The 23,327-nt window shown below is 50.9% G+C and overlaps 1 protein-coding gene and 1 pseudogene across 1 annotated transcript; one reads left to right on the top strand and one right to left on the bottom strand.

Moving 5' to 3' along the window:
* Positions 1–23,327, bottom strand: part of LOC124974847 (probable RNA-binding protein 19) — a 470,746-nt pseudogene that overhangs the window by 26,251 nt on the left and 421,168 nt on the right.
* Positions 6,356–7,271, top strand: LOC124974838 (U2 snRNP component ist3-like). Its single transcript, XM_047537816.1, is given in 4 exon segments — positions 6,356–6,506; positions 6,509–6,579; positions 6,896–7,228; positions 7,230–7,271. Coding segments are annotated over 4 exon segments (597 nt in total).

Below are 23,327 nucleotides of genomic sequence, written 5' to 3'. Positions count from 1 at the left end.
GCCTAAGGACACCAACAACAGGGGCTCTAATTTAACTGATCTGGATGGCACCCAGACACCAAGTTTTTAAAAGTCCCTGAGGCCATCTGGATCCGCAGCCAGGCTCCGAGGGAGGCTGGGCAGCTGGTGGGGCACACAGAAGGCTACTGCACTGGGATTCGGGGTCAGGGCCTTTACCATTACACCAGGTGCCTTCTGTAAAACCTTAACAATTAAAGAAGTTTGTTTGAAATGACATTATATAACCAGTCTCCTCAACAACATGACAAGTAGCATCCTGAAGCAGAAGCACTATGTCAGTCCAAGCATATCTGCCTCTGCTGTGCATCACTACTCTAGCCCAAACCCAGCCAGGCTTTAAACTTTGATCTACCATGTCCTGTCCTCATGGCTGCCAAGCTTTTCACCATGAACGTGGGCTTAAGTTCTTCCAGGTATGATACTGTCATGATTTCCTCATGCTGATGCCTCATCTTTTCAAAAGTCCCTCAGGGGCACAGGGTTCTCAAGAGATGCATGTGGAGCAGGCACACAGGCATCAACGCCCCATTCACCAGATAAGGAAACTGAGGTTCCGGGGGATCCGCGACCAGCAGGGACTCCACCTTCCCCTTCTTCAGCTGCAGGAGCAGCACATCTGTAAGCTCCTCTTCTCTGCCCTGTCTCTAAGTGGAGGCAAACTTCCACCTGGTGGAACTGTCACTTGAACATCAAAAGGGATTCGTGGGAACTTAGCAAGGTGTTTGGCACAGGGTCATCCCTGAAAAAGAAATAAAAAGTGGATGGTCTTCCTGGGTGGCACTGCCTGAGGGATCTGTGGGGCCATTTTTGGTGACCACAATGACCAGGAGTACTACTGGATTTACTGGGCAGCAGCCTCCCCTGTGAGATGCCCCAAGGTTCCTGCCCTTGCCATCCACACCCTGCTTAGGACACTAGAGACTCTGAGCTCACTGCTGCCTCTGTCACTGACTAGGCCCCTTCCTCACATATCTGAGGATCAACCTCAGCTGTCCTGCACGTCGAGGGACATTCACCCTAGAGGCAGGTAGCACCCTATGTTCTGACAACCCTATGTGACTCTAGACCATTGCCATGTGTGCCCTGACAAGACAAGGGTCCCTGGTTGACTGCTATGTCCTGAGACCACTGCCCTTTTCAGCTCTCTGGTACTGACAGGCACGGAAGATCCAGGCCCAATCTCCAACACAGAAGGGGGAGTCAGACCCATGGTGGAAGGTGAGCTGCTCTGGGAATTTCTGGGTGGAAACGAGAGCAACACACAGCCTCTCTCCTGTGTGCACAATGATGACAACAGCTCTGTGCATTTGAGAGCACCTCCACAGGCCCTCCATTTAAGGCAGAGTGTGCCTGCTTCTCCATCACCAAACATCTGCCTCTGGTGCCACTGAGATTTTTCATACTTAAAAACAAAACGAAACCAACCAAACAAACAAGGAATTTCAAGTGCTTGGGTGAAAGGCAGCGATTCCCAGCCTTCCTCAGGCCCCTGCCCAGATTCACAGCATCTGGAAAAACACATGGGTAAAGGCTTATACTATGATAGAGACAGATTTTCAAGGAAGGAGGGGAACACGGGCTCCTGCTGCACTACAATTAGGCGAGGGGGAGAGAGAGGAGGGGGGAGGAGGGAGAGAGGGAGGGGCTGTCACTGATGAGGGAACCAGGCTCCCCCGGGGCCTGCACCACCGATGAGGGCACCCGGCTCCTGGGGCCTGCACCACCGATGAGGGCACCAGGCTCCTGGGGCCTGCACCACCGATGAGGGCACCCTGCTCCTGGGGCCTGCACCACCGATGAGGGCACCCGGCTCCTGGGGCCTGCACCACCGATGAGGGCACCAGGCTCCTGGGGCCTGCACCACCGATGAGGGCACCAGGCTCCTGGGGCCTGCACCACCGATGAGGGCACCCTGCTCCTGGGGCCTGCACCACCGATGAGGGCACCCTGCTCCTGGGGCCTGCACCACCGATGAGGGCACCCGGCTCCTGGGGCCTGCACCACTGATGAGGGCACCCTGCTCCTGGGGCCTGCACCACCGATGAGGGCACCCTGCTCCTGGGGCCTGCACCCCACTGATGAGGGCACCAGGCCCCCTAGCCTGCACCACTGATCCCAGCACCTGGCTCCTGCATCTGAGCTCCTTCTCTGGTGCCCCGCTCCTGCCCTGGGGGCTGCAGCCACACAGCCAGTAGCCATGAGTGGTCACCTCGCTAATTCAGTAAACGAACTCTGACAAGCTTAAATGGTCTTTTGGATGGATCCTCTCTCCTCCCACCTCCCTGGCTACCCGGAACCTCAAATAAAATAAATTAAATAAAACACAAGACACCATCCTGGTCTTTTACGGTTACCTTGTCTAGCAGGAGTCAGAAAATCACCAATGATGCCGGGGCTGGGAGTCTGGGGGTCTGAAGGGCTCTCTTCTCTTCCCCTCACCCTGCACATCCCCATGCCTTCCTGGACAGGGCGGGCTGGGCCTGGCCGTTATTCCGCAGGCTGCCACAAGGGTCTTCAGCCAGTCGGAGGCGATGGTAGCAGCTTGCACCTTGCTGACAGCTGCTGTCAAAACACTCTCACAAGTGGCAGCTTGATAATAACTCAAAAGTGAGATACAAATGAGCGACTCCTCATGAGTGGGACGTGCTGTTCCACAGCCCACTGGCTCTGGGCATGGTGGGGACACCTGGGAATGCTGGAGAGAAGCTGCGGTGACCATGGGGACACTGGTTGAAAACACAAAAACCAACCAGCCACACTCAGACAATCGATTCAGCCAGGAAGATGCCTTGTCCCTAGAAGGGGACCTCAGGACTTGGGGGTGGTGTGAGGTCGTCCCTGAGGGGATGCAGCCACTCCAAGATGCGGCAGCTGAGATGGCATCTCCCCCAAGAAGCAGCTGTGTGGGAATTTGCTGTGCACTCACTTGGGAGGCTGCTTCCCTGGACACCCCTCCCTGCCTGCCCCTCCCAACGCCACTGTGGGCTGCTGGCTGTTTTTGTCAAGCCGAATGTTTTCCAAAAACTTGGGCTGTTTCTCCCACAGGGAAGTCAACATTAGCACAACTTGTTCAGAAAGGCACAAAGAAGCCCCAGGGAGTACAGAGAAACCAGAACCAGCATCAGCACTTCTCCACAGTTCCCCAGATGGAGGGTGCTGGGCTGCAGGCACAGGAGGCTGGAGAGGAAGGGAAGGTGGCAGTGTTCAGTCACCTGAGGGCACAGTCCTCTGTGAGTGGCAGAGAACACCCTCATCGTGCTGAGTTTAGGGGACATTAAAAAAAAATTCACTGAAGCTTTCATCCTTTGATATATAAACTCTTTGAACTGAAGTTGCTATTTGGTTATAATGAGAAGTCAAGGTGGTGGCTCAGGATCCAGTGGAAAAAGGCCATTCAGGGACTTTATGTCAATTTCAGGCAGCAGAGTGCAACTGTCCCAAGCTCCTGGTCCCCAGCTTTGCAACTCCTGACTCTTCCCTCTCCTTTCCCTGCAGAGGCCTCTGAGCCTCCGCTTCTGGGTTGGGTCAGCATTCAGCCTGTTTGGTTTGCATGTGACAGCAAGCATGCTGAGTGACCAGGCCCATGATGCTGCGTCTACTTACACAGTTAAGTCCCCTAAAGGACGCAGAAGCCCAAGGAGCTGAACTCAAGGTGGAAGGGCCAGAGGCCAGCTGCAGCCAATGGATAGGGGACCTCGCCTCCTGAGCAGAGGAACGCAGGCTGGAACCTGGCCAGGTTCTCACTTAACCAGCTGGGAGACCTCGGCAAGTCACATCCCCTCTCTGGTTGCCGTCTCCCATCTGTGAGGTGGTGACACTATTCCCTGCCCCCAAGGGAGGCAGATGGATGGGGAAGACGTGCACTGTGCCTGTTGGGTGGGGCTCAGGGTGGTGCGTGGTCCTCCATCAATTTCCCGAACACACTGCTATGAGGTTAGTCTTAGGAGCAGGACAAAGAACTGCTGAGAGCAGACCTGACGAGCTAACAGGGAGACTCCAAGTGGTGCCATCAGCAAAAAACTTCTGAAACTACAGTGTCCCGCCCTGGACCACAAAGGCCGCTAGATCCTGGAAGGGGCTGGTGCTGGACACCAGGGCTGCACGGCTGGGGAAGAGGATGCCAAGTCCCACTGGGCCCTGAACCTGCACCACAGCATCCAGGGCACGCCCCCGCCCAGGCCACTGTCCTGTTTGGAAGACACGTTCCTCCTCCAGGTGCTAATGCAGCATCCCTCCCCAGGGGTACACTTCCTGTCCATCTGATGCTGCTACCAGTGCACAGTGTGCTCGCCTGGTGGTCGTACCCCCATCACCCATCTTTGTTGCCTTTCCTCAGGCCAGCAGAAGTCCCTCCCTCAGCATTCTGGTCTGTGGAGCCCCCCGACCCTCTGGCACCCCTCTGGCACCCCACCAGGATTATCCTGCCTCACTGGGAGCACCTCACGACCTTGGCCTTCACCTTTCTCTGTGGTCAACAGCCCTACAGCGCAACCTTGGAGGTACAAAGGCCTCCACACTTCCAATGATCTCTCCAGGGTGAAACTCTGGAAGCAGGGTGATGAACTGGAGGAAGGGGCTCCATCTGTGCTCATGGCAGCCCCCCACAACCATCTGAGACAAGAAAGGAGCAGGCCTGACCTCTGCTAGGGCTCACATGCGGGTTAGGTGCTTGGTCACCATGTCACAGCACTGAAAGTTGGGGATCTGTGAGGAGGGACTGGATGGAGGTGACCAGGTCATGATGACCTTTGCTGGACTTTTGGGCAGGAGTCTTGGTAGCAGGTTACTGTCCAAGAGAGCAGGTTGATGTAAGTGGGCCCGGCTCCTCCCCACTCTTGCTTCCTCTCACTCACCTGTGCCTTTGACAGTTCCCTTTACACCATGCGGTGATGTAGCCAGATGGCAAAATTGTCCCAGCACATGATGCCCTGATGCAGGAGGAAATGACCCAGGATGAAGTGTAGTTTGACCTGGAAAGCTTCCTAGGGAGACACCATCTCAGCAGGGCTCTGCAGGGTGCTTAGGAGTTGGATGGCAAAGCTGGGCTTGAGCCTTGCTGATGGGTGAGGCTGGGAGAGTAGGACAGGCTGAGGCCATGGGAAGGGTGGGGGCACTTCCACTAACCTGGGGAGGGAGGATTCTGTCTCAGCCTCCTGCCACCCCACCAGGTAAGGAGAGTCTGGAGAGCGGGGAGGGCCTCTGCATTTTGCAGTGACTGAGAATTTTCACTCTGAAGTCAGAGCAATAGTGACTTTGGCTCTCAGAGCCCCAGTTTCTTCATCTGTAAGTGGAGGTGACACAGGAAGTCTCCCATATGGCTGAAGGAAAGAGGAGGACAGAGGTGGGGTGTGCCAAGCATGGAGCATGGGGTCCTGCACAAGCAAACACCCAAAGAGCAGTGAGTGCCTCGCTTCCATCTTGACAAAAGCCCTCCCTGCTGCTCGTGCCCCAGACATCCCATTTGGGCATTTCTGACTATTCCCACAGCACCAGCACGTCTCTCTCCAGGCACGAGCTGCTGTGCATCTGCTTTCAGGGCCTGTCTGCCTCTCTCCCCACCTGGCCTCTCGGCTCCAGCCTCCCCACCCCAGGCATCATACATGCTGAATCCTTGGCCACTGCCCACTCCATCCCTGCTTTGCTCCCGCTCACCCCAGGCTCTGACTGCAAGCTGGGTCTGGGGTCCATTTCAGGAGTCCTGCATTCTGTGTTTTCCCATCAAGCTCATGCCATACAGTGTCAAAATTGTCCCCTTGCATGACAGTGAGCAACATGAGGAAGCACAGACAGGGCTCCTGCACACAGTGGGTTAAAAATACCTGCATGAGTCCCTGATCCCCGGGTACCCGTCATGCTTTCAGAACAGCTTTCTGCAGGCCCCACAATTTCATGTACAGATGTCCTGATTCTGGCTTCCCCTGAGTCCTGTCGAGCACAGTGGCCCCTGGCCTGCCCTAGATTTCATCTCCAGGTGCCCCACTCAGCTCCTCCTGCCTCCTCCAGGAAGCCTTCCCAGGTTCCCCAGTGTGGGCTTGAGTTCTGATCTGCCAGGGCCTGCTGGGCAGCCTTTCTGTGTGGATGGTGCTACTTCTGGACTCAGACTGCCTGTCCCAGATGGCTGAACTCTTCATGAGGCTGAGACCTGCCGCTCTTGGGGCCTCAGTGTTCTCATTGCAAGATGAGAATATCGGTTTTGCAGTAGTCCTAGCAGCTTCTCTCTTCTGTTCCCGGATCCAGCAGTTGTCACTCATGCTGGGCTGCTTGAAAGGCCTTGTTGGCGAGCTCGTAGGAGCTTGAGACTGTGACCACCCCTCCGACTCATCAGGGGGGAAAAATGGTTGAAGCAGATCACCCAGGAAAGCTCTTCATTGGTGGGCTTAACATGGAAATGAATGAGAAAGACCTTGAAGCAGTATTTGGCAAATATGGACGAATAGTGGAAGTGCTCTTGATGAAAGGTTGTGAAACCAACAAATCAAGAGGATTTGCTTTGTCACCTTTGAAAGTCCAGCAGATGCTAAGAATGCAGCCAGAGACATGAATGGAAAGTCCTTAGATGTAAAAGTCATTAAGGTGGAAAAGCCACCAAACCATCATTTGAAAGTGGTAGACGTGACCCACCTCCACCTCCAAGAACCAGAGGCCCTCCCAGAGGTCTTAGAGGAGGAAGAGGAGGAAGCGGAGGAACTAGAGGACCTCCCTCATGTGGAGGGCATATGGATGATGGTGGCTATTCCATGCATTTTAACATGAGTTTTTCCAGAGGACCTCTTCCAGTAAAAAGAGGACCACTACCAAGAAGTGGGGGGTCCTCCTCCTAAAAGGTCAGCCCCTTCAGGACCAGTTTGCAGAAGCAGCAGAATGGGAGGAAGAGCTCCTGTATCACGTGGAAGAGATAGTTATGGAGGCCCACCTTGAAGGGAACCCCTGCCCTCTTGTAGAGATGTTTATTTATCCCCAAGAGATGATGGATATTCTACTAAAGGCAGCTATTCAAGCAGAGATTACCCAAGTTCTCATGACACAAGAGATTATGCACCACCTCCAAGAGATTATACTTACCGTGATTATGGTCATTCCAGTTCATGTGATGACTAGCCATCAAGAGGCTATAGTGATAGAGATGGATATGGTCGGGCTCATGATTATTCAGATCATCCAAGTGGAGGATCCTACAGAGATTCATATGAGAGTTATGGCTGAGGACTTATGGTCATTGTGGTCATGGAGTGCTGATTTATTCACAGTAGATAAAGCTGGCAGCAAGAGAAATCAAATGCTAAGAGTTGTTGAAGCAGAAGAATGCTGATTGTCGATCAGTCACAGCAGTCACATAAACAGTGCTCATCAGAATTGATTTGGTGCAGGCAATAGGTTTTTGTCTTCAAGGGTTCTTATGGATCTGAGAAAGGCATTAGTGTTGGTTAACACTCTTAACCAGGGAGTGCTAGTTACTTAAAATTGACCAAATGGAGAAAGGGAAACAAAGAAATTGGCAAGTGGAGGAGGTACTCAGAAAGTTCTTGTGGCTATTGATATAGAGTTTATAGCTTTGGCTTTCATTCTGTTTAGCTGAAGCAACTCTGCAATTTAGAACTAAGTATCACTGGATATCAGATAGTTGAGTTAAGGGTTGAGGATGTAGCTCAGTGGTAGAGCACCTGCCTAGCATGCCTGAATGCCCTGGGTTCATCCCCAGTACTGCAAAAGAAAAGAAGGAAAAAAAAGTTGAATCATGATAGGCATTAAGTGGTAACTCGTAACTCTTTCTCCAGTAGTGTCTTGATTTTCAGCAAGTGAAACTTATTTTGGCATTAGCTTATCAGGTTCAGTTTTACATCAAAACTAAAGGAAGGAGTAACATGGGGAAAATGAAAGTAACAACTGGAAACATTGCTAGAATGGTGGAAAGCACACTTGAAACTGGAAACAAATTGGTCACTGGGTTATTGTATCATTTTATAAGCTTACTTTACCCACATCTCCCAATCTTGGAAACAAATCGTGAAAAAACCAGTTTATTGCTTTGGAGACTAGAGCCAATAATTTAAATACTAATGTTCTCAAAACAGAGTTGTTTGGTTAGAGGAAGCAGCTCAACTTCTGAGAATTTTTGCATGGTATAATACTATCTCATTTAACATCTGTGATTCAGGAAAATAAAATTTAACCCTCATTGGTCACATTCCTAACTCACAGACCATGAGGATACTGACCAATTAGTTAAGTAGTTGCACTTGAATAGCTGTCTTAGCTCAAGTCTTCCATAATCAAATTACTTGAGTTGGTGCTTCTGTGAGGACCTTTTGGCTCTTGAGATTTTATTTAGATTTCTTGGAGATAGTGTAGAATAGACTAATTGTAGTAGTATGAATACTAAATTCAAAGTAAGGAGTATGCTGAATGACCAGACACTTTTTTAACAAACAACTTAAAAGACCCAGAAGGCTTAGTTTTTCCATTGGTAAAGAGTTGGTCTTGATTCATCTTGTTTTATATTGGTTTTAAAAGAAACTGAATGATAAAATGTTTTCCTTGTTTGACTGGTAGTTGAACATAGAACTTAGGTATTATAGATCATTTTCACTTCTTGGAATGTTTTGTATTGAGACAATAAAACTTTAATGTGCAAAAAAAAAAAGATGAGAATATCAGAGCCTCCCTCTAGGTGCAGCTGAGCTCAGGCATCTTAAAGCCTGGCAAAGAGCAGGGCCCCTAACAAACCAGTGCTGCTCTGAAGCCATCTTTTTGCAACTTCAGCAGCACCCAGGGCAAAGCCCTGCACACAGTAGGTGCTCAAATAATGCCTAAAGATGCAGGAAGAAAAATGCATGGTGTTTCCAGCTAGATGGTCACAGGCAAGGATCTGAGCCTTAGTTTCAGCCCCTATAAAATGGAAGTAATAATTGTATGTAACTTTCTTGGGTTCTTTGGAGAGGTTGATGATGGGAGGGAAATAAAACACCAACTGGAATGACTGGAATGGCTAAAAAATATAGTGTTTATGTGCTGCTTCCTAAATGTCAGTCCTCCTGTTATGCACTGAATCTTCCTAGGCACCCCACGATGGAGGGCCTCCCTTTACCACCATGAGGAACCTGATGCACAGAGAGGTGAAACCACTAGAAAAAGTCACAGAACAGGAAAGGCAGAGGCAGAATCTTGGAGTGGGCCCAGGACCCCCTGCTCAGATCCACTGTGCTCTCTGCCCTACCATGATGACTGTTCCTTCCTGTTCCTACTTTACCCACCCACTCCAGGGAGAGGGGCTCCCTAGAAGACAATTCTGCAGGTATTGGGCCTATGTCTCTGTCCTGAAGGTGCAAATCACTTGGCTACCCTGAAAAAGCAGGCTCCAGGAGCAGCATGGCAGGTGCTTCAGAGATCACAAACCTTGGGGTTGACAAAACTGGGTTCCAGTCCCCATTGTCTCCCCACTCTGCTTTGTGCCCCAGGGCAAGTGAGGGCCTCTTTCTGAGCCTCAGTTGCACATCTGTAAAGCAGGATAGAAGAAGCTGCCCTCGCTGATAGGACTGGAGTGAGGACAAAGTCAGGGAGACCCTCGAGGCCCATAGCCCATGGCCTATCCTGGGTCCCCCATGCCCATCTGGTACTGCATGCAGAGGGACAGTGGAGATTCCAAGAGTGGCCCAGTGGGCTTTCTGGCTGCTGCCTGTGTGCTGACAGGCAGTGGTGATGGATCGGCCTGGACACACTCCTCTGCCTGGTGACTGCCTGGTGTCCCTGCTCAGGCCATACCACCCCGCTTGGGCTACTCTGGGTAGTGGCCCAGAACAAAGATGACAGCTGTTGTGTAGGGAACAGATGGGTGGACAATTGAGATAAAATAAAGAGGAAGGAGAAAACAGAGAGGAGGTGGCAGGGACAGGGGACATAAATGGAAGCAGGGCTAGGGAGATGGAGGAGCTGGGATGCTGGGGAGCAGGACGGGCTTGTCCCAGAGGACCCCGGGTAGACTTTGTCCAATGACCACAACAGCCCTGATTATGATGGTAATAATCGCCACACTGCACCAGCTCCCAGTGGTGCCAGCACTACATGCCCCAGTGGCTTGGGCCGAGCTGATGATCATCCCCCCACTGCCCTTACAACCACCCTGGCTGGGGTCTCAGAGTGGGTGGGGGTCTGTGTCATGTGGTCCCCCCCATCAGAAGGGCCTATTTCCAGCCTCCAGCCTCCTCCCAGGCTCAGAGAAGGCGAGAGGCTGGGAAGGGGCAGGGGTTCTTTTCAGCTGGGATGGCTCCTTTTAAAGAATCTCCCAAGACCCCTACCCAGGGACTTCAGGCAGCCCTGCACTGCTCCTGGCTCAGGAGAGCCCAGAACTGTGCTCAGTGCTGCCCAGAGTAGAATCCAGGGTCTTGGAAAAAGAAGGCAGGGAGGGAGAGGACCTTGGGTGGGTGCTCAGCTGTTTCCTCAGTCCTTCATAATGAGCCTCTCCTGAGCATTTATGATGTTCCCTGACCCAGAGTAACCCACATAGCAGGTGCTCTCCTGGAAGAGAGTCGTGTGGGCCTCTGCTCTGCAGCTGGGATGACTGAGGCTCAGAGAGCTGGAGGGACTGCCCGAGGCCACTCAGTGGAGGCTGCACTGGACCCAGCACCCTGCTCCAGATTTCTGCTGGGTTTCTTCCCTTTATCCTGAAAGCTTCCGAGTGAATCATCTTCATATATGGGGGGCTGCAGTGGGGCCCAGTGAGAGAGTGGTTATTTGATACAAGGAGAGAAGGGGAAGGGCAAAATCAGAGAGGTGTCCTGGCTGTCACTGGCTAAAGGTCACAGCATGCCAGTGAGTCAGGCGGTCCGTAGATTGAATGGAGGAGATGGGGAACCCAACACAACCATCCCAAAGCCAAAGGACAAGCCCTTGAGGGCACAGGAAGTGCTCAATTAACAGCTCCTCTCCAAGCCATCCTCACCCCACTGCAATGGGACTAAATGGATCCTCCCTCCGAGGGCATCGTGGGACTGAGTGAGATCAACTGAGTGATCTGCTCAGAGCAGAGTTGGACCCACAGCAAGTGCTCTGAGGTCTGAGCGGCTGAAGGACCACCATAGGGTCTCCTAATCAGGGCTTCTTGTTAACCTGTGGGCCAAGTCAGCACCCATGAGCTGGAATGAGTTCCATTAACCTGCTGAACTCTCCACCAACAAACAAACCCTGTGGCTTTCTAAAACTCCTACTGTGCGCACGACCCAGCGTCTAAAGCAGAGGCATCCACCCAAAATAGAGCAGGAGTCACATATATCATTAAAACGTGCCAGCATCAAAGCAAAAAGAAACAGGTGGGATTAATTTTAATAACAGGCTTTACTTGGTGTGTCCACCCTGTCTTCATTTCCATCGTCATTGAGGTAGAAATATCTCTAGTTGACTTTTCCCATCATATTTTTCCTGCTAAGTTGTTGAGGTCCGGCGGGTGATTTGCATGTATGGCACATCTCTGTCCAGACCTGCCATGTCTCCAGCCCCACAGCCATGTGTGGCTAATGGCCACACCCTCGGGTGACACAGTTCTAGACCAAAATGCCCCCCGCAACTGGGCCATAAACCAAGTAGTTTAATTTTTTTAATTCTCTATTTTAAGGAAGCAAGAGCTTGAGTTCATCCTGTAGCCAATTTATGTTTATACTTTAAGATGTTGATCCAGAACATTCCTTGAAAAGGCCCTGCACTGTTGGCAGATTTTGTTCTTCATCCAGAGAACCTGACCCCTGGGTCATATCAATAGAAACTGGGATGTCCTTGTGAGCCCTGAGCCCTAGCACAGAGACTGCTTCCTCCCTGGAGAAAAAGATATATAATGCCAAATGCTGTGAAATTTGCTGTGAGAACAGCTAATTTTTCACATCCAGATGAACTGACTGGGTTTGTTAAAGCTCAAGATAATCAAATAATCATTAACACTCATCTTCACCTGCCTGTCTTTCACTCTTTGTACAATTAATGTCCCAGTCGGGAACAGCTTAGGTTCGCTCAGACACAGCCTATTTAGAAAATTCTGACTGGCCTTCTGAGAATAAAATATCTCTCCTGGAAATCTCACAACAGATGGAGTGATCCTCTCTAATCTTCTTATCCTTGTAGCCTCTACTCCAGGCCTGGTTATCTTGTGGGCTTGCAAAAGAGATGGGGGAGAGAGAGAGAGAGAGAGAGAGAGAGAGAGAGAGAGAGAGAGAGAGACAGAGAGAGAGAGAGAGAAGAGAGAGAGAGGAGAGAGATGTGGGGTTATACATAAATCTTTATGTTTCATAGATGTTTATATAAATGTATGTAGATGCATGAAATAACAAAGGGGAGACACCAAGCAGGAACGGCTGGGCAGCCCTGGCCTGTGCCTGGCCAGGGTGTGTGTCAGCTCCACTCTGCACCACCAGCTGGCTGGCTGCACAGGACGCAGGATCTGGGGTGGGGGCGAGCACCCAGGTGGCCCATCCCTGGGACCTGCCTGCACAGGGCAGACTTTCCCATACTTACTCGCTCTTCTCACTCTGTCTGCCCTCCTTCCTCACTCCTGGTGGTTTGTTTTTTTAAACTCAGGTATTTTTCCTTCCAACTTCTCTCCTCCTCCCTTTCCTGGCCTCTCTCCCTCTTCATGGCTCCCTCCTGCTCTGTATTCCATCTCTCTCTGCCTCTCACCTGGCTCCCCTCCTCCCTCCTGGCTCCCTCTCCATCCTCCCCACCAGCCCCAGCCCCTTCCGTTCCCTGTTCCCACAGCTCCTGGCAGCCTGGCCACCTCCTTCCACAGCCTCCTCTCACTGACCCATCACACTCGCCTCTGTCCCCCCTCAGCTTTAATTTCTGGTTAATCTGTTCTCACTCAAGGAAAGAAGAAAAAAAGAGGAGTGGGGGGAGGAGAGGAATCTTCTGAATAAATTATTTCATCACGTGAGGAGAATCTGCTAATGACACTGCTGCTTTTGGAGTTTTTATGCTGCATGTGAAGTAGGGATCCAGAGGCCCCAATTCAGACCCACTGGAGGCAGCTCTGGGAGGCCCTGCAACCTCCTCACCCAGAAAGAAACCAGTGGAGAGAAAGATGCCTGCACTCCTCGCCTCAGCCAAGCCTGAGTTGGTACCAGAGAACCCAGGAACCAGGCCCAGTCCTCTCTGCCCATCGGCTGTCCCTCCCTCCACTGAGCCACAGTGGGACTGGGCAGGCAGTGGCCAAGCCTCCATTTCCCCACCTGCACCCCTGGAGCTGGAGGGCTGAGGTGGGATTGGGAGGGTCACTCTAGGGAGTGAAAGCAGCATTCAGAATCAACATTGAGAGTCATGTCAGCAGAGAAGTGGCAACATTCCCCCAAGTTACTCTTCACAAATGATGGGATGCATTTTAGAGTGGGGGATGAACCTTGTGGTGGCTTCCAGCTGGAGCCCATAAAGCAGGCCTGCTGCTGCTGCTGCTGCTGTAGATTCAAAGACTCCAGGAAGAATATCTGCTCCCTGTTTTGGGGGTGTCATGCCAACCACGAAGGCTGAACCAGGTGCTGGCTCTGACGCTGTTCAGCAGAGAAGGGACCATGTCTGATGTCCAGACGCTCCTCTGGGAAGAGACAGGACATAGCTGGAGCTGCCCACAGGGGACTGACATGTGTGTAACGTGGGGAGCCCCAGGGACCAGAGGCCACCAAGCACAGAGGTCCTAAAAGGAATTCCTGCTTTGGGTGTAAATGTGGATTCGGTCCTGGAGGCCAAGTATCCTGGATTATCCTGACCCTACTGCATGCTAGGGGGAGCAACACTGGCTCCCTGCCATGACATGGGTGTAGTCAGACCTCACAGGCAGACTGCATGGAGGCTACACAGTATGGCCATAACATTGCCCGGTAAATGGCAGTGATCCATATTTCCCAAACTTGCTTCTGCTTGCCGGCCTCCAGGGGGCTAGTGAGGGGCAGTGACTGAGGCTGACTCCCTGGCAGGCAGCTGGCCTGAGTCTCCACCCCAGGATCTGGCTCCCATGTGCTCTCTGATTACATCCCTCCTGGGCCTCAGTTTCCCCACCCATAAAATGGGGATGATCAGGGTGGATGTAGAGACTGTCCTCACATGAAGGAAGGGTAATTGTCATGTGACCAGCTATGATTTGCAGAAGAGTGAGCTTAGGGTGCAGGTCCTGGGTTCAAATTTCAGCACTATCATGTACTACATTACTAGCTGTGTGACCATAGATAAATCACTTCACCTCTCTGTGCTTCTACATCTCATCTATGAATTGTTCCTGCCTCACTGGGCTGTCCTGGTGTTACAGTCTGGACTTCATAACTATGGTTTCTGATCTAGAGGACAGAACACAGGCCTTGTGCTTCTCAGACATTTGAGGCTCAGGGTACCAAGTGGAGTGTTGTGAATTGACAGTTTATAAAGCTACAAGTTGCAGCTACAGCAAGAAGCTGCAGGAGAAGCTTGGTCACCACACATCTCTTGTCCCACTCTGGACCATTCAGAGTCACTTCTCAAATGTGTTGATGGCATCCTACCTCCACCATCTGCTTCTCTGGGCTGCAGGCTTTCCAATGTCCGCACAGGTAGACTGGAAGTGCCAGGAAGCTCATGCTTTGGAACAACTTGTAACAAATGACCTGTGAGATTGTGGAGGAATGTTCCAGCTTCCTGCACCTCAGAGCGCCATTCAAAGCCTCCAAAGCACCCCTGCAGAACTGAGCCCCTGCTCATCAATGCACCTGCATTGGTTTTCTTTTCTTCCCCCATCTTACCTGGGGAGCACCTGCCTTCCTAGGGTGGCTTACATTTGCATCCCACAGAGGCCCTTTAATCCACCCATTTTTACACTGTAAATTCTGATGGACAGTTTCAAGAGGAACAGGAGTGCTGGGAATTTCCAAAAAGCAAATGGGCCCTAGACTCAGGGGAGAGGTGGGACCTGCAGGCTGGTGATGTTGAAAAGAAGTCTGAAAGAAGATCAGTGTTGTAGTCATCTTTCTGTTACTGTGACAAAACACCTGACAAGCCACTTAAGGAGAAGAAAGGTTTATTTTGGCTCAGTTTCAGAGGTTGCCTTCCATGACTCTGCTGCTTTGGGCCTGTGGTGAGGCAGCCCTACATGGTGGGGAAAGAATGCAGGAGCAAAGTCAGGAAGCAGGAGGCGATTCAGGGAGACTCCCACTATCCCCTTCAAGGGCACACTCCCAATGACCTAACTTCCTTCCATGAGGCCCCACCTCCTTATAGCCTAGAGACCAAGCCTTCAACACATGGGCCTTGGGGAGCATTCAAGATCCGACTATGGCCAAGAGTTCATAGGGTGGTGTAAAGGGGAACAGCCTGGCAGAAGCCCTGTGGTGGGGGGAAGAGGGCACAATTTTAGCAGAGAGTTAAGGGGCCCTGTGTGATCTAGGAAGTCATGTCACATCCCTGAGCCTCAGTTTCTTCTGACAAGTGGTCCAAAACTACCTGCTCCCTCTTATAGCCTCTGCAGAGCAGGAGGCAGAACTTAGAGGTTCTAAATGATAAAGGGGGCCCAAGAGTGGGACCCAAGAATAACAATGCAGGCATTGAATGCTTACAATGGAAGCACAAGTCAAGACCCCGTGTTTAGTTCACTTTTTTCCTCCAAAGCCTTTGCCCTCCTGGAGTGACATTAGCACCATGGGGTGGGGGAGTATCAGAGAAACTCATATACCAGTGACTGCAAAGAATGCTATCCACTGTAAGAAATTTAGTGAAGAAAAGTAAAGCAAGAGCAGAGAGTGCAAGACAAGGGAAATATTTTAAATAAGACCTCTGAAAGCAGAGACATAAAGCAGGTAGAGGAACTCACCATGTGAAGACTGGGGTATGAGCAAGCCAGGAAGAGCCAGCAGTATGTGCTAAGGTCCTGGGGCAGGAGGGACTCATTGGAGATACAGCAATGAGCCTGGTGTGGCTGGGACATGGTCAGCAAGGTAGAAGGGAATGATGGGAGAGGAGGATGGAGCAGTTGTGGGTTCAGGTTCTCCAGGGCTTTGTGGACCCAGCGAGGAGTTCAGCTTTTTACCTGCATGAGCAGAAATCCGGGAGTCACAGGTGGCCTGGAGGAGACCCCTGATTTGTAGAGCAGGGTCATCCTGGCTGAGGCAGGGAAAGGCCCAGTGGAGAGCAGAGAAGGAGGCAGGCAGGTGACTGATGGTCCTGCCCTGCCCCACTGCCATGAGTCTGCTCCTGTCCCTGAAGTGCTACATCCCCTGGCATGTGTCATTCAGGGGTGATGAGCTGCAAGCAGGCAGACAGCAGGAGCCTGATTTCCACCAGCCCTGGGTGAAGCTGTGGTGTCTGCAGTTAAACTCTGAGCTCTGAAAACACTGTCCTGAGGGGACGCAGGCAGGTGGCAGCCTGGCGATTTAAACGATATCCAGCTTGAATGTGGAGTGTCTAAGTGTTCTCTCCCAGAGCTTCACGTGGGCAGAGACCTGCCTCATTCATTTGTTTAGTTAAGGAACTACTTACTGGCATGACCTCCAGCTGCTGTCAGATGGAGGAGACAGGGACCCTGGTGGCCATTGGGTACAACTCCATGGGGTGGGGGTGGCAAGCGGGGACTAAGGACAGCAGTCATCGGTGACTGGTCCTGGAGTCCAGCTGAGTGTATGGCATTTGGAATGTGCATTGTGTGAATTAGAAATGATGCTGTGTGTGTACCCGTGAGAAGCCATGTGGGGCACCTGAGGCCCACAGTGGAGAGAGGACTCGCTCAGGATCACAGTTGGTGAGTAGGGCAGCAGCCTTGTGTGATGGAAGGCTGAACGTGGACTGCTTGGCTTGGTCGGTTTCTCACGCCAGCTCTGGCGTGCATGGCTACCTGGCAGCCATCAGAATCTGTCCTGAGGGTCCTGCACACCACCCACCATCCCTGGCAGACCTTCTCCTGGGTGGGGCTTTTCACATCGCTAAGGCCAGTTTCAGCCTCAGTGCCTGCAAGAGCGACAGGTGATGAGAGGACCTCGGATGCCGTGAGCAAGGACAGGTGGCCGTTCTCAGGACTAGTTCTCTTGAGTGTCTCACTTTTGTGAGATACGTGGCTGCTCCAGAGGCCTGTCACTTTCATTTGCCCAATGACAGCGATAATAACAGTGGTGAGAGAGGGGTAGTAAGTGGGACTGACACCGCCCTTCGGCTTTGGGGAAGTGATAGGGAGTGGTGGGGACTGTGGCATTTGGGAGGGTGCATGGGAACAGTGGACACCCAGCTCTGGCACAGCATTGACCCCTGGAGTCTGGTCCCACCGCTGCTGAAACTCCAGATTGGTGACAGGTGTAGGCAATTGAAAGAGGTCTCATTGTACATTCCTCTTCCCAATTGTGAGATAAACTTGTTCAAAGACTCGCCAAACAAAAACTTAGGTCTAGATGGTGGGATTCTGCACAGAGGACCCTACTAAGCTTCTTGTGCCCTCCAAGGCCTGTGTCTCATGGCGGATGGCTGAGGGTCAGGCAGTGCTGTGCTCCCAAGGTCAGGCCCAACTTGAGAGAGGGACCTGCATCTGGATGCTGGCAGCCCTGCCCCACGTTAAGACTGCCCACGGCCCCCGCCCCACCCAGGGGCCTCTGCTTCACTCCGCCCTCACACTCCTGGTCCTCATGTGTCCTTCTGGGTCTCACTCTTCTGCCAGGAAGTCTTCTCAGCCACCACGGCTTATCTCCAAACTCCACACCAAGGCAGCCAACCTTCATTCATTGGGGACCTTCTAGACTTCTGCTCTGCCCCAGCATTACCAGGACTCTAGTTTGTCATTTACTGAAGCCTTTCTTGAAACTCTTTTTCTTAAACCACATTATTTTAAAAGAACACTTGGGACCAACACTACACACACAATGTCCCTTTGCGTGAAGAGAAAACCAGAGAGGAGCTCCATACAGTGAGAGCCATGGAAGGTTGTTAAATCCTGACATTTGCTCTCTATGTTCAAAAAGAGTCAGGCAAACAAACGCCTACACACACCTGCAGGACATTCTGGCTGCACCCAGCTGAAACAAAGTTGCCAATGACCCCCATGAAATGATTCTTTCAGCTTTATTCCTAACAGTGCTGAAGGCCAAAGTGGAAACCACCCAAATGTCCAGGCCCAGGATGAGGGTCATAAACAGAGATGTTTATTTGAGGGAAATTAGATAGCAATGAAAAAGAATGAACTCTGAACACAGTATAGCAAAGATGAACTTCACTGACATAACAGGAAGCAAAAGAAGCAAACTCAAAGGTGTGCATTTGTCCACCCATGGATGAATAGGTAAATAAAATGTGATGTATTCACCCAGTGAGGAAGGGCTACAGATCCATCAGTGGATGAAGTGTGAAAATATTATGCTAAGTGAAATAAGCCAGACACGAAAAAACACATATGGTATAATTTCAAATACATGAAACATTCAGAATAGGTAAATCCACAAAGACAGAATGCAGATTTGTAATTATTACCTCATATACAAATATGACTGTATGACTGATGTGATCCTAAAATATATATAATCAGAAAAATGAGAGATTACACTCCATTTATGTATGATCTATCAAAATGTAGAAATGCATTATACTCTCATGTACAATAAATAAGAACAAATATTTAAAAATTTTAAAAATAATAATTCAAAAAAATAGAAAGCAGATTTGTGATGCCAGGGACTGGAGAGGGCAGGGGCTTTGGGGGTGATAGTGAGAATTCAAGGTTGGTTTTGGAGGTGATGAAATATTCTAAAATTGACAGTGGCAACATTTTCCCAGCATTGTGAACATATAAAAGTCAGTAAAATTTAAATGAATGAATGATGTGAGGTGCAAATGATATCTCAGTAAAGCAAATAAATACTATATGACTGTTGAACTGAGGTTCAAGAACAGGCAGACCTACTCTTGGGGGCCAGCAGTGAGGACGGTGGCGAAGGCACCAGCTGGGAGGGCCAGTGGCAGCCAGGGGCTGGGAACAGTCCACTTCTCCCTGCGGATGTGTAAGAGGCTTTGCATGATCCGCTTAAAATGGGTGCACCTTTGATTTTTTTTTTTAAGAGAAAAGTGGCAGGTGTTGAAGTTGGGGTGGCAGCAGATGGAGCCCTTCTCCTTGATGGGGCAGGGTGGTGGAGAGCTGGAAGGGAGTAACTTCCTGACCCTGCAACTCCGCACTGGTTAATGCTGTCTCCTGAGCAACCAGGACAGGCGCCCTCCTAATAGACAAGGTCAGCTGGGAGCAATCCTGGGCCCTGGGTCAAGTGCTGGCCCCACTTTGGCTCATTGGGAAAGCACGTCATGGTTCCCATTTTGCAATAAGAAAACTGAGGCCCAGGGAGGCTGGAGAGGCCAGGGTCTCCCAGGTACTGAGCGCTGGGCTGGGCTTGGAGTGGCCTGCAGCCCTGAGGCTTTGTCAGTCTTCCTCTTTCTCTGAAGCTTGGACACCCCCAAAAGCCCTGCCAGGGTGTTGCCAAACTCTTCTCAGGGAGAGAAGCTCACTAACCCTCCAGATGACTTGTTCCACCACTGGACACTGTGTGTCCCCACAGCCACCTTGAGCCTTGGCCCTGGTGCCTTCTGGTGGCCACTCTTGCTTTTCTGGCCTCTGGACTAACTCAGCTGGACAGAGGGAGGGTGCCTCACCCCCCAGCACCCACACCCAGCAGGCCCTCCTGCCCCAAGGATGCTGACCTGAGCCTCTGGGGTCCTGATGCCAAGCAGGGCCCTCTGCAGCCTCCTCAAGGTTTCCACGTCAGGGACATCCAGAGAATGCAGCACAGTCTTGTCCACCACTCAAAAGCTCCTTGTGAATCAGATGACCTCTTGAGCTTGTAGAGAATCACTTTCTCCTTTGGAGCCTCAACTTCCTGATCAGGAAAAGGAATGTCGTGGTGACAGCGCTCTCAGTGACTGAGAGTTAGGTCAACTGAGATCTTGGGGAAGTGGCCATGTTGTCTTAAATACCCAGAGAAAGTGGGGGAGACGTGACAAGCCTGAGGTCTGGGATAGGACCAGCACTGGGTCCAGGGTGCAGGTGGTGATCAGGGAGCATTTGCTGGGCAAGGGGTCAGTTACGGTCACATTGTCCAGATCTCCGATGAGCCACTCTGAGACTGAGACTCCTGACAATTCCTGGTCCCTCCCCATCGGTCTGTGTGAGGCCTAAAGGTGGTCATGCCTCAAAGTTGCACTTCTTGAACTTCAACCTTTTCAGAAATCACCTTTCTAAATGCAGCTTCTGGGGTGATAGGCTTTGGCTGGTGGTGATGGAGACCCCGCATTTCTGACCCCGGATGTGCAGGTCTGTGGACCACACCTGGGCTAGCCACCCACTAAAGCTCTTTGTAAACTGCAGGTGCTCAATAAGTGCAGGTGTTTCTTGAGAAAAATGTGCAGCATCTCTATAGTCTTAAAGTTCTGTCTTTCCAGAGTCCCCTCCGCTTGCCCATCCTGTCCCTGACACTCTGCTCCCTAATTCTCCCCCCTGGGAAGGCTCCCTCATGTCCCCTTTGTGTTTTCTGCTTATGACCTGCTGGTCTTGAACTCTCCCTGAGAGCAGTCCAGGTCTGGGTCTCAGACTGGTGCCTCGTGACACCTGACAGAGGCATTGCTTCCAGAAACGAGTTCAGAACACTGAAGGCAACCCAGGCAGGGTGCTTCTTTCCTGATGCACTGGATCAGAGACTCATGTTCAGGAAGCTTCTGCAATCCATCAGTGGACTCCAGCACAGCAGCTTGTGCCTGTCCAAGCCTTGAGTCTGAGGAAATGGACACACTTCCAAGGTGTAACTGCTCTTATACAGAAGGGAAAATGTGCCCTCTCGCTGCTCTAGGTGAACTGGCAACTTCCATATCACAAATTTATTCAATTAAAAAAATTTATGAAGACTGACTCTGAGTCTGGCTGACAATACCATAGTCATCCTTAAAAAGTGTCACCCCAATGTCATGTGTCAATGCTTTTGAGAGCAAAAGTAAGAGAGTCCTAATTATAAATATAAATTACATTAGACTTTTGTACTTTTAGATATATAGGTTGTCTCATTCAATCCTACTGTTCAGAGAACAATTTAATGGCATTTTTCGTTGCACAACCTCATTGTCCCCTGTCTCCTGGATGTGCTAAGGCCAGTTGCTTGATTGCTGCTTGTTTGACTTTAAGAAGTGCATTTATCAGAGCCAGATTGCTCATGGCTCCCTGGATGCACTCTGGAATGTGTCCTGTGTGATTTTTGTACCTCAGGTCTCCCAAGTGGAGGACAGGACACTGGGTGACCAGCCAGCTGTGTGGTGACTCTGGGATGTCATCAGGAGGGTCAGGGAGTTGGTCTCAGGCCTGTTGAGAAAGGACTAATGAGTTGAGTTGTCTTCTTGCCCTCTCTCCAGCACGCCAGTTCATTCTTCCTTGAACACAACTTGTTTCTTAAGTGAGCTGCTGAGTCATCATGAACACAGTGAATGTCTGGACCAGGAGCACCACTAATCTTAGTAAGAGCCACGTGTGTGTAGTCATGAAGCCATTAGGAAATTATATATACTCATGCACATATGCATATGCATATGTGTAAATATGCAGTTTATATATATGTATATGTATATATAATTTTCCATTGACTAATAATGAGGTACAAAATTAAAAACAAAACCCAAAATTGTATTGAACTAAAGAAGGACATTGCAGTGACTGAACCACTCTGCATAAACTCCAAGAAATGGAACGTTGAAGTTTGGAGGACTCCCAGTAGCAGTTTCCATTTCTCTGCCAGTTCCGAAGTGAGCTGGATGAAGTGTGTCCTGACATATTTTCTTCTGGCAACTTGTTTTCTCAGCCTCCCTTTGCTGTGCTGGGTCTCTTTATGACAAAATGTGAATAGTTTCATGCAGTGTTAACATTCCAAGGACTTAGGAAGTGTCCACTTGGAGGCAGGGATCCAGTGAGCTCTGCGCTGCCCTCAGCGTACCAGGGACAGGGCTGGGCTGATCGGGCCTTGGGGGTGAATGCGGAGCAGAAGGTGGGTTCCAAGGGGAAGGATATTGAGAACCTTCACGAGAACACAGTTGGAAGTTTGGCTGAGGGGAGGTGTTTGCAGAGAGAGCTGCATCACAGAGAGTTAGTGACCACAGAAAGCCAGGAGTGGGTTGGGGAACATGGAGAGTGGAGGTGTGTGCACGAGCCAGGGCAAGGGAACGGGCTGCCCCAGAGCCCGGGACTTCACCCTGGGCCCGTTGTGGTGGAGCCTTCCTGGGTAGTGTCATCATCTGGGTTCACAGAGTTCTTTAGATAATAAAGTAGGGAAAATGGGGAGACTTCATAGCAGTTCTGTGCTGGCAAGGGATGAGGTGCAGGTGTGATATCTGGCCCAGGGCAGAGTCCTTGAGTAGAGAAGCATGGTGGGTTGAGGAGGTGCCACAGCAATGTCTGAGAGAGCTGGGACATTGCCACGTGGTAGAGGCCTCCCAGAGAGGAGTGAGGGAGAGTTGGTGCACCGTTGCTGGATTTGTTCACCAGGAGCCACAGGAAAGAGCATCTGATCCTGAATCCAAGATGGGGAGGAAGGCATGGGAAGGAGACAGCAGCCCCCAGCTGAGCTCTGGCATTCAGGAAGGTGGGATGACTGAAGGAGCCACTTGGGGAAAGGCAAGGGGCTTCAGGAACTTTCTGTACAATAGAGTCATAGACTTAAGGAGCCAGCAGGTCTCAGGTGGAGATGAGTTGGAAAGGGGAGAGGATGGGGAGAGGTGGCTATCGGGATGCTGAGGGAAGCAGGCTGTCTTGGTTCCCTGTCCAGCAGACACATGGGGATAAACAGAAGGGTTGGTGGCAGCAGAGGATCACCCCTCTGTAGGAGACAGTGCAGGGGGACTCTTAATAATTCTATTATACTCAGGAAAAATGCAATTCCTACTTCTGAATTCTTTTCAAGAAACTACCAGTTTCATTTTTCTAATTTATTGGTGATAGTCCAAAAGGTTCCCCATCCATGGAGAGCATGTGACCTGTCCTCCCAGATGTTGGAGATTATACCTGGGCTCCAAAGGCAAAGTTGGGTGTCTCTACATTGTTTCTTCTAAAGTGTCTAAAATGTTAAGTTGGCCTACCAAAAAGATAAAAAGAAAGCTGAGAGACTTTCATACTATTTGATACAAGAAAACTCAGAAGGTGGGGACGTTTTGTTGTGCCCAAAGGCTTGAGACCCCACAAGGACCACCAGAGACCACGATCAATGCAAGCAGCAAAGAGTCATTTATTAGCGAGTTCGAACCCGGTCCTCTGCGTCCTTAATCAACGACGCTAGGAGAGGCCCCGAGCCCTCGTCAGCAGGGTTTTTATAAGGAAAAGCAAGCAG

The sequence above is a fragment of the Sciurus carolinensis genome, unplaced genomic scaffold, assembly GCF_902686445.1.
Source record: "Sciurus carolinensis unplaced genomic scaffold, mSciCar1.2, whole genome shotgun sequence".
Classification (NCBI taxonomy): domain Eukaryota; kingdom Metazoa; phylum Chordata; class Mammalia; order Rodentia; family Sciuridae; genus Sciurus; species Sciurus carolinensis.
The sequence above is the reverse complement of the archived record's forward strand: the minus strand, read 5'-3'. Positions and strand labels throughout refer to the sequence as shown.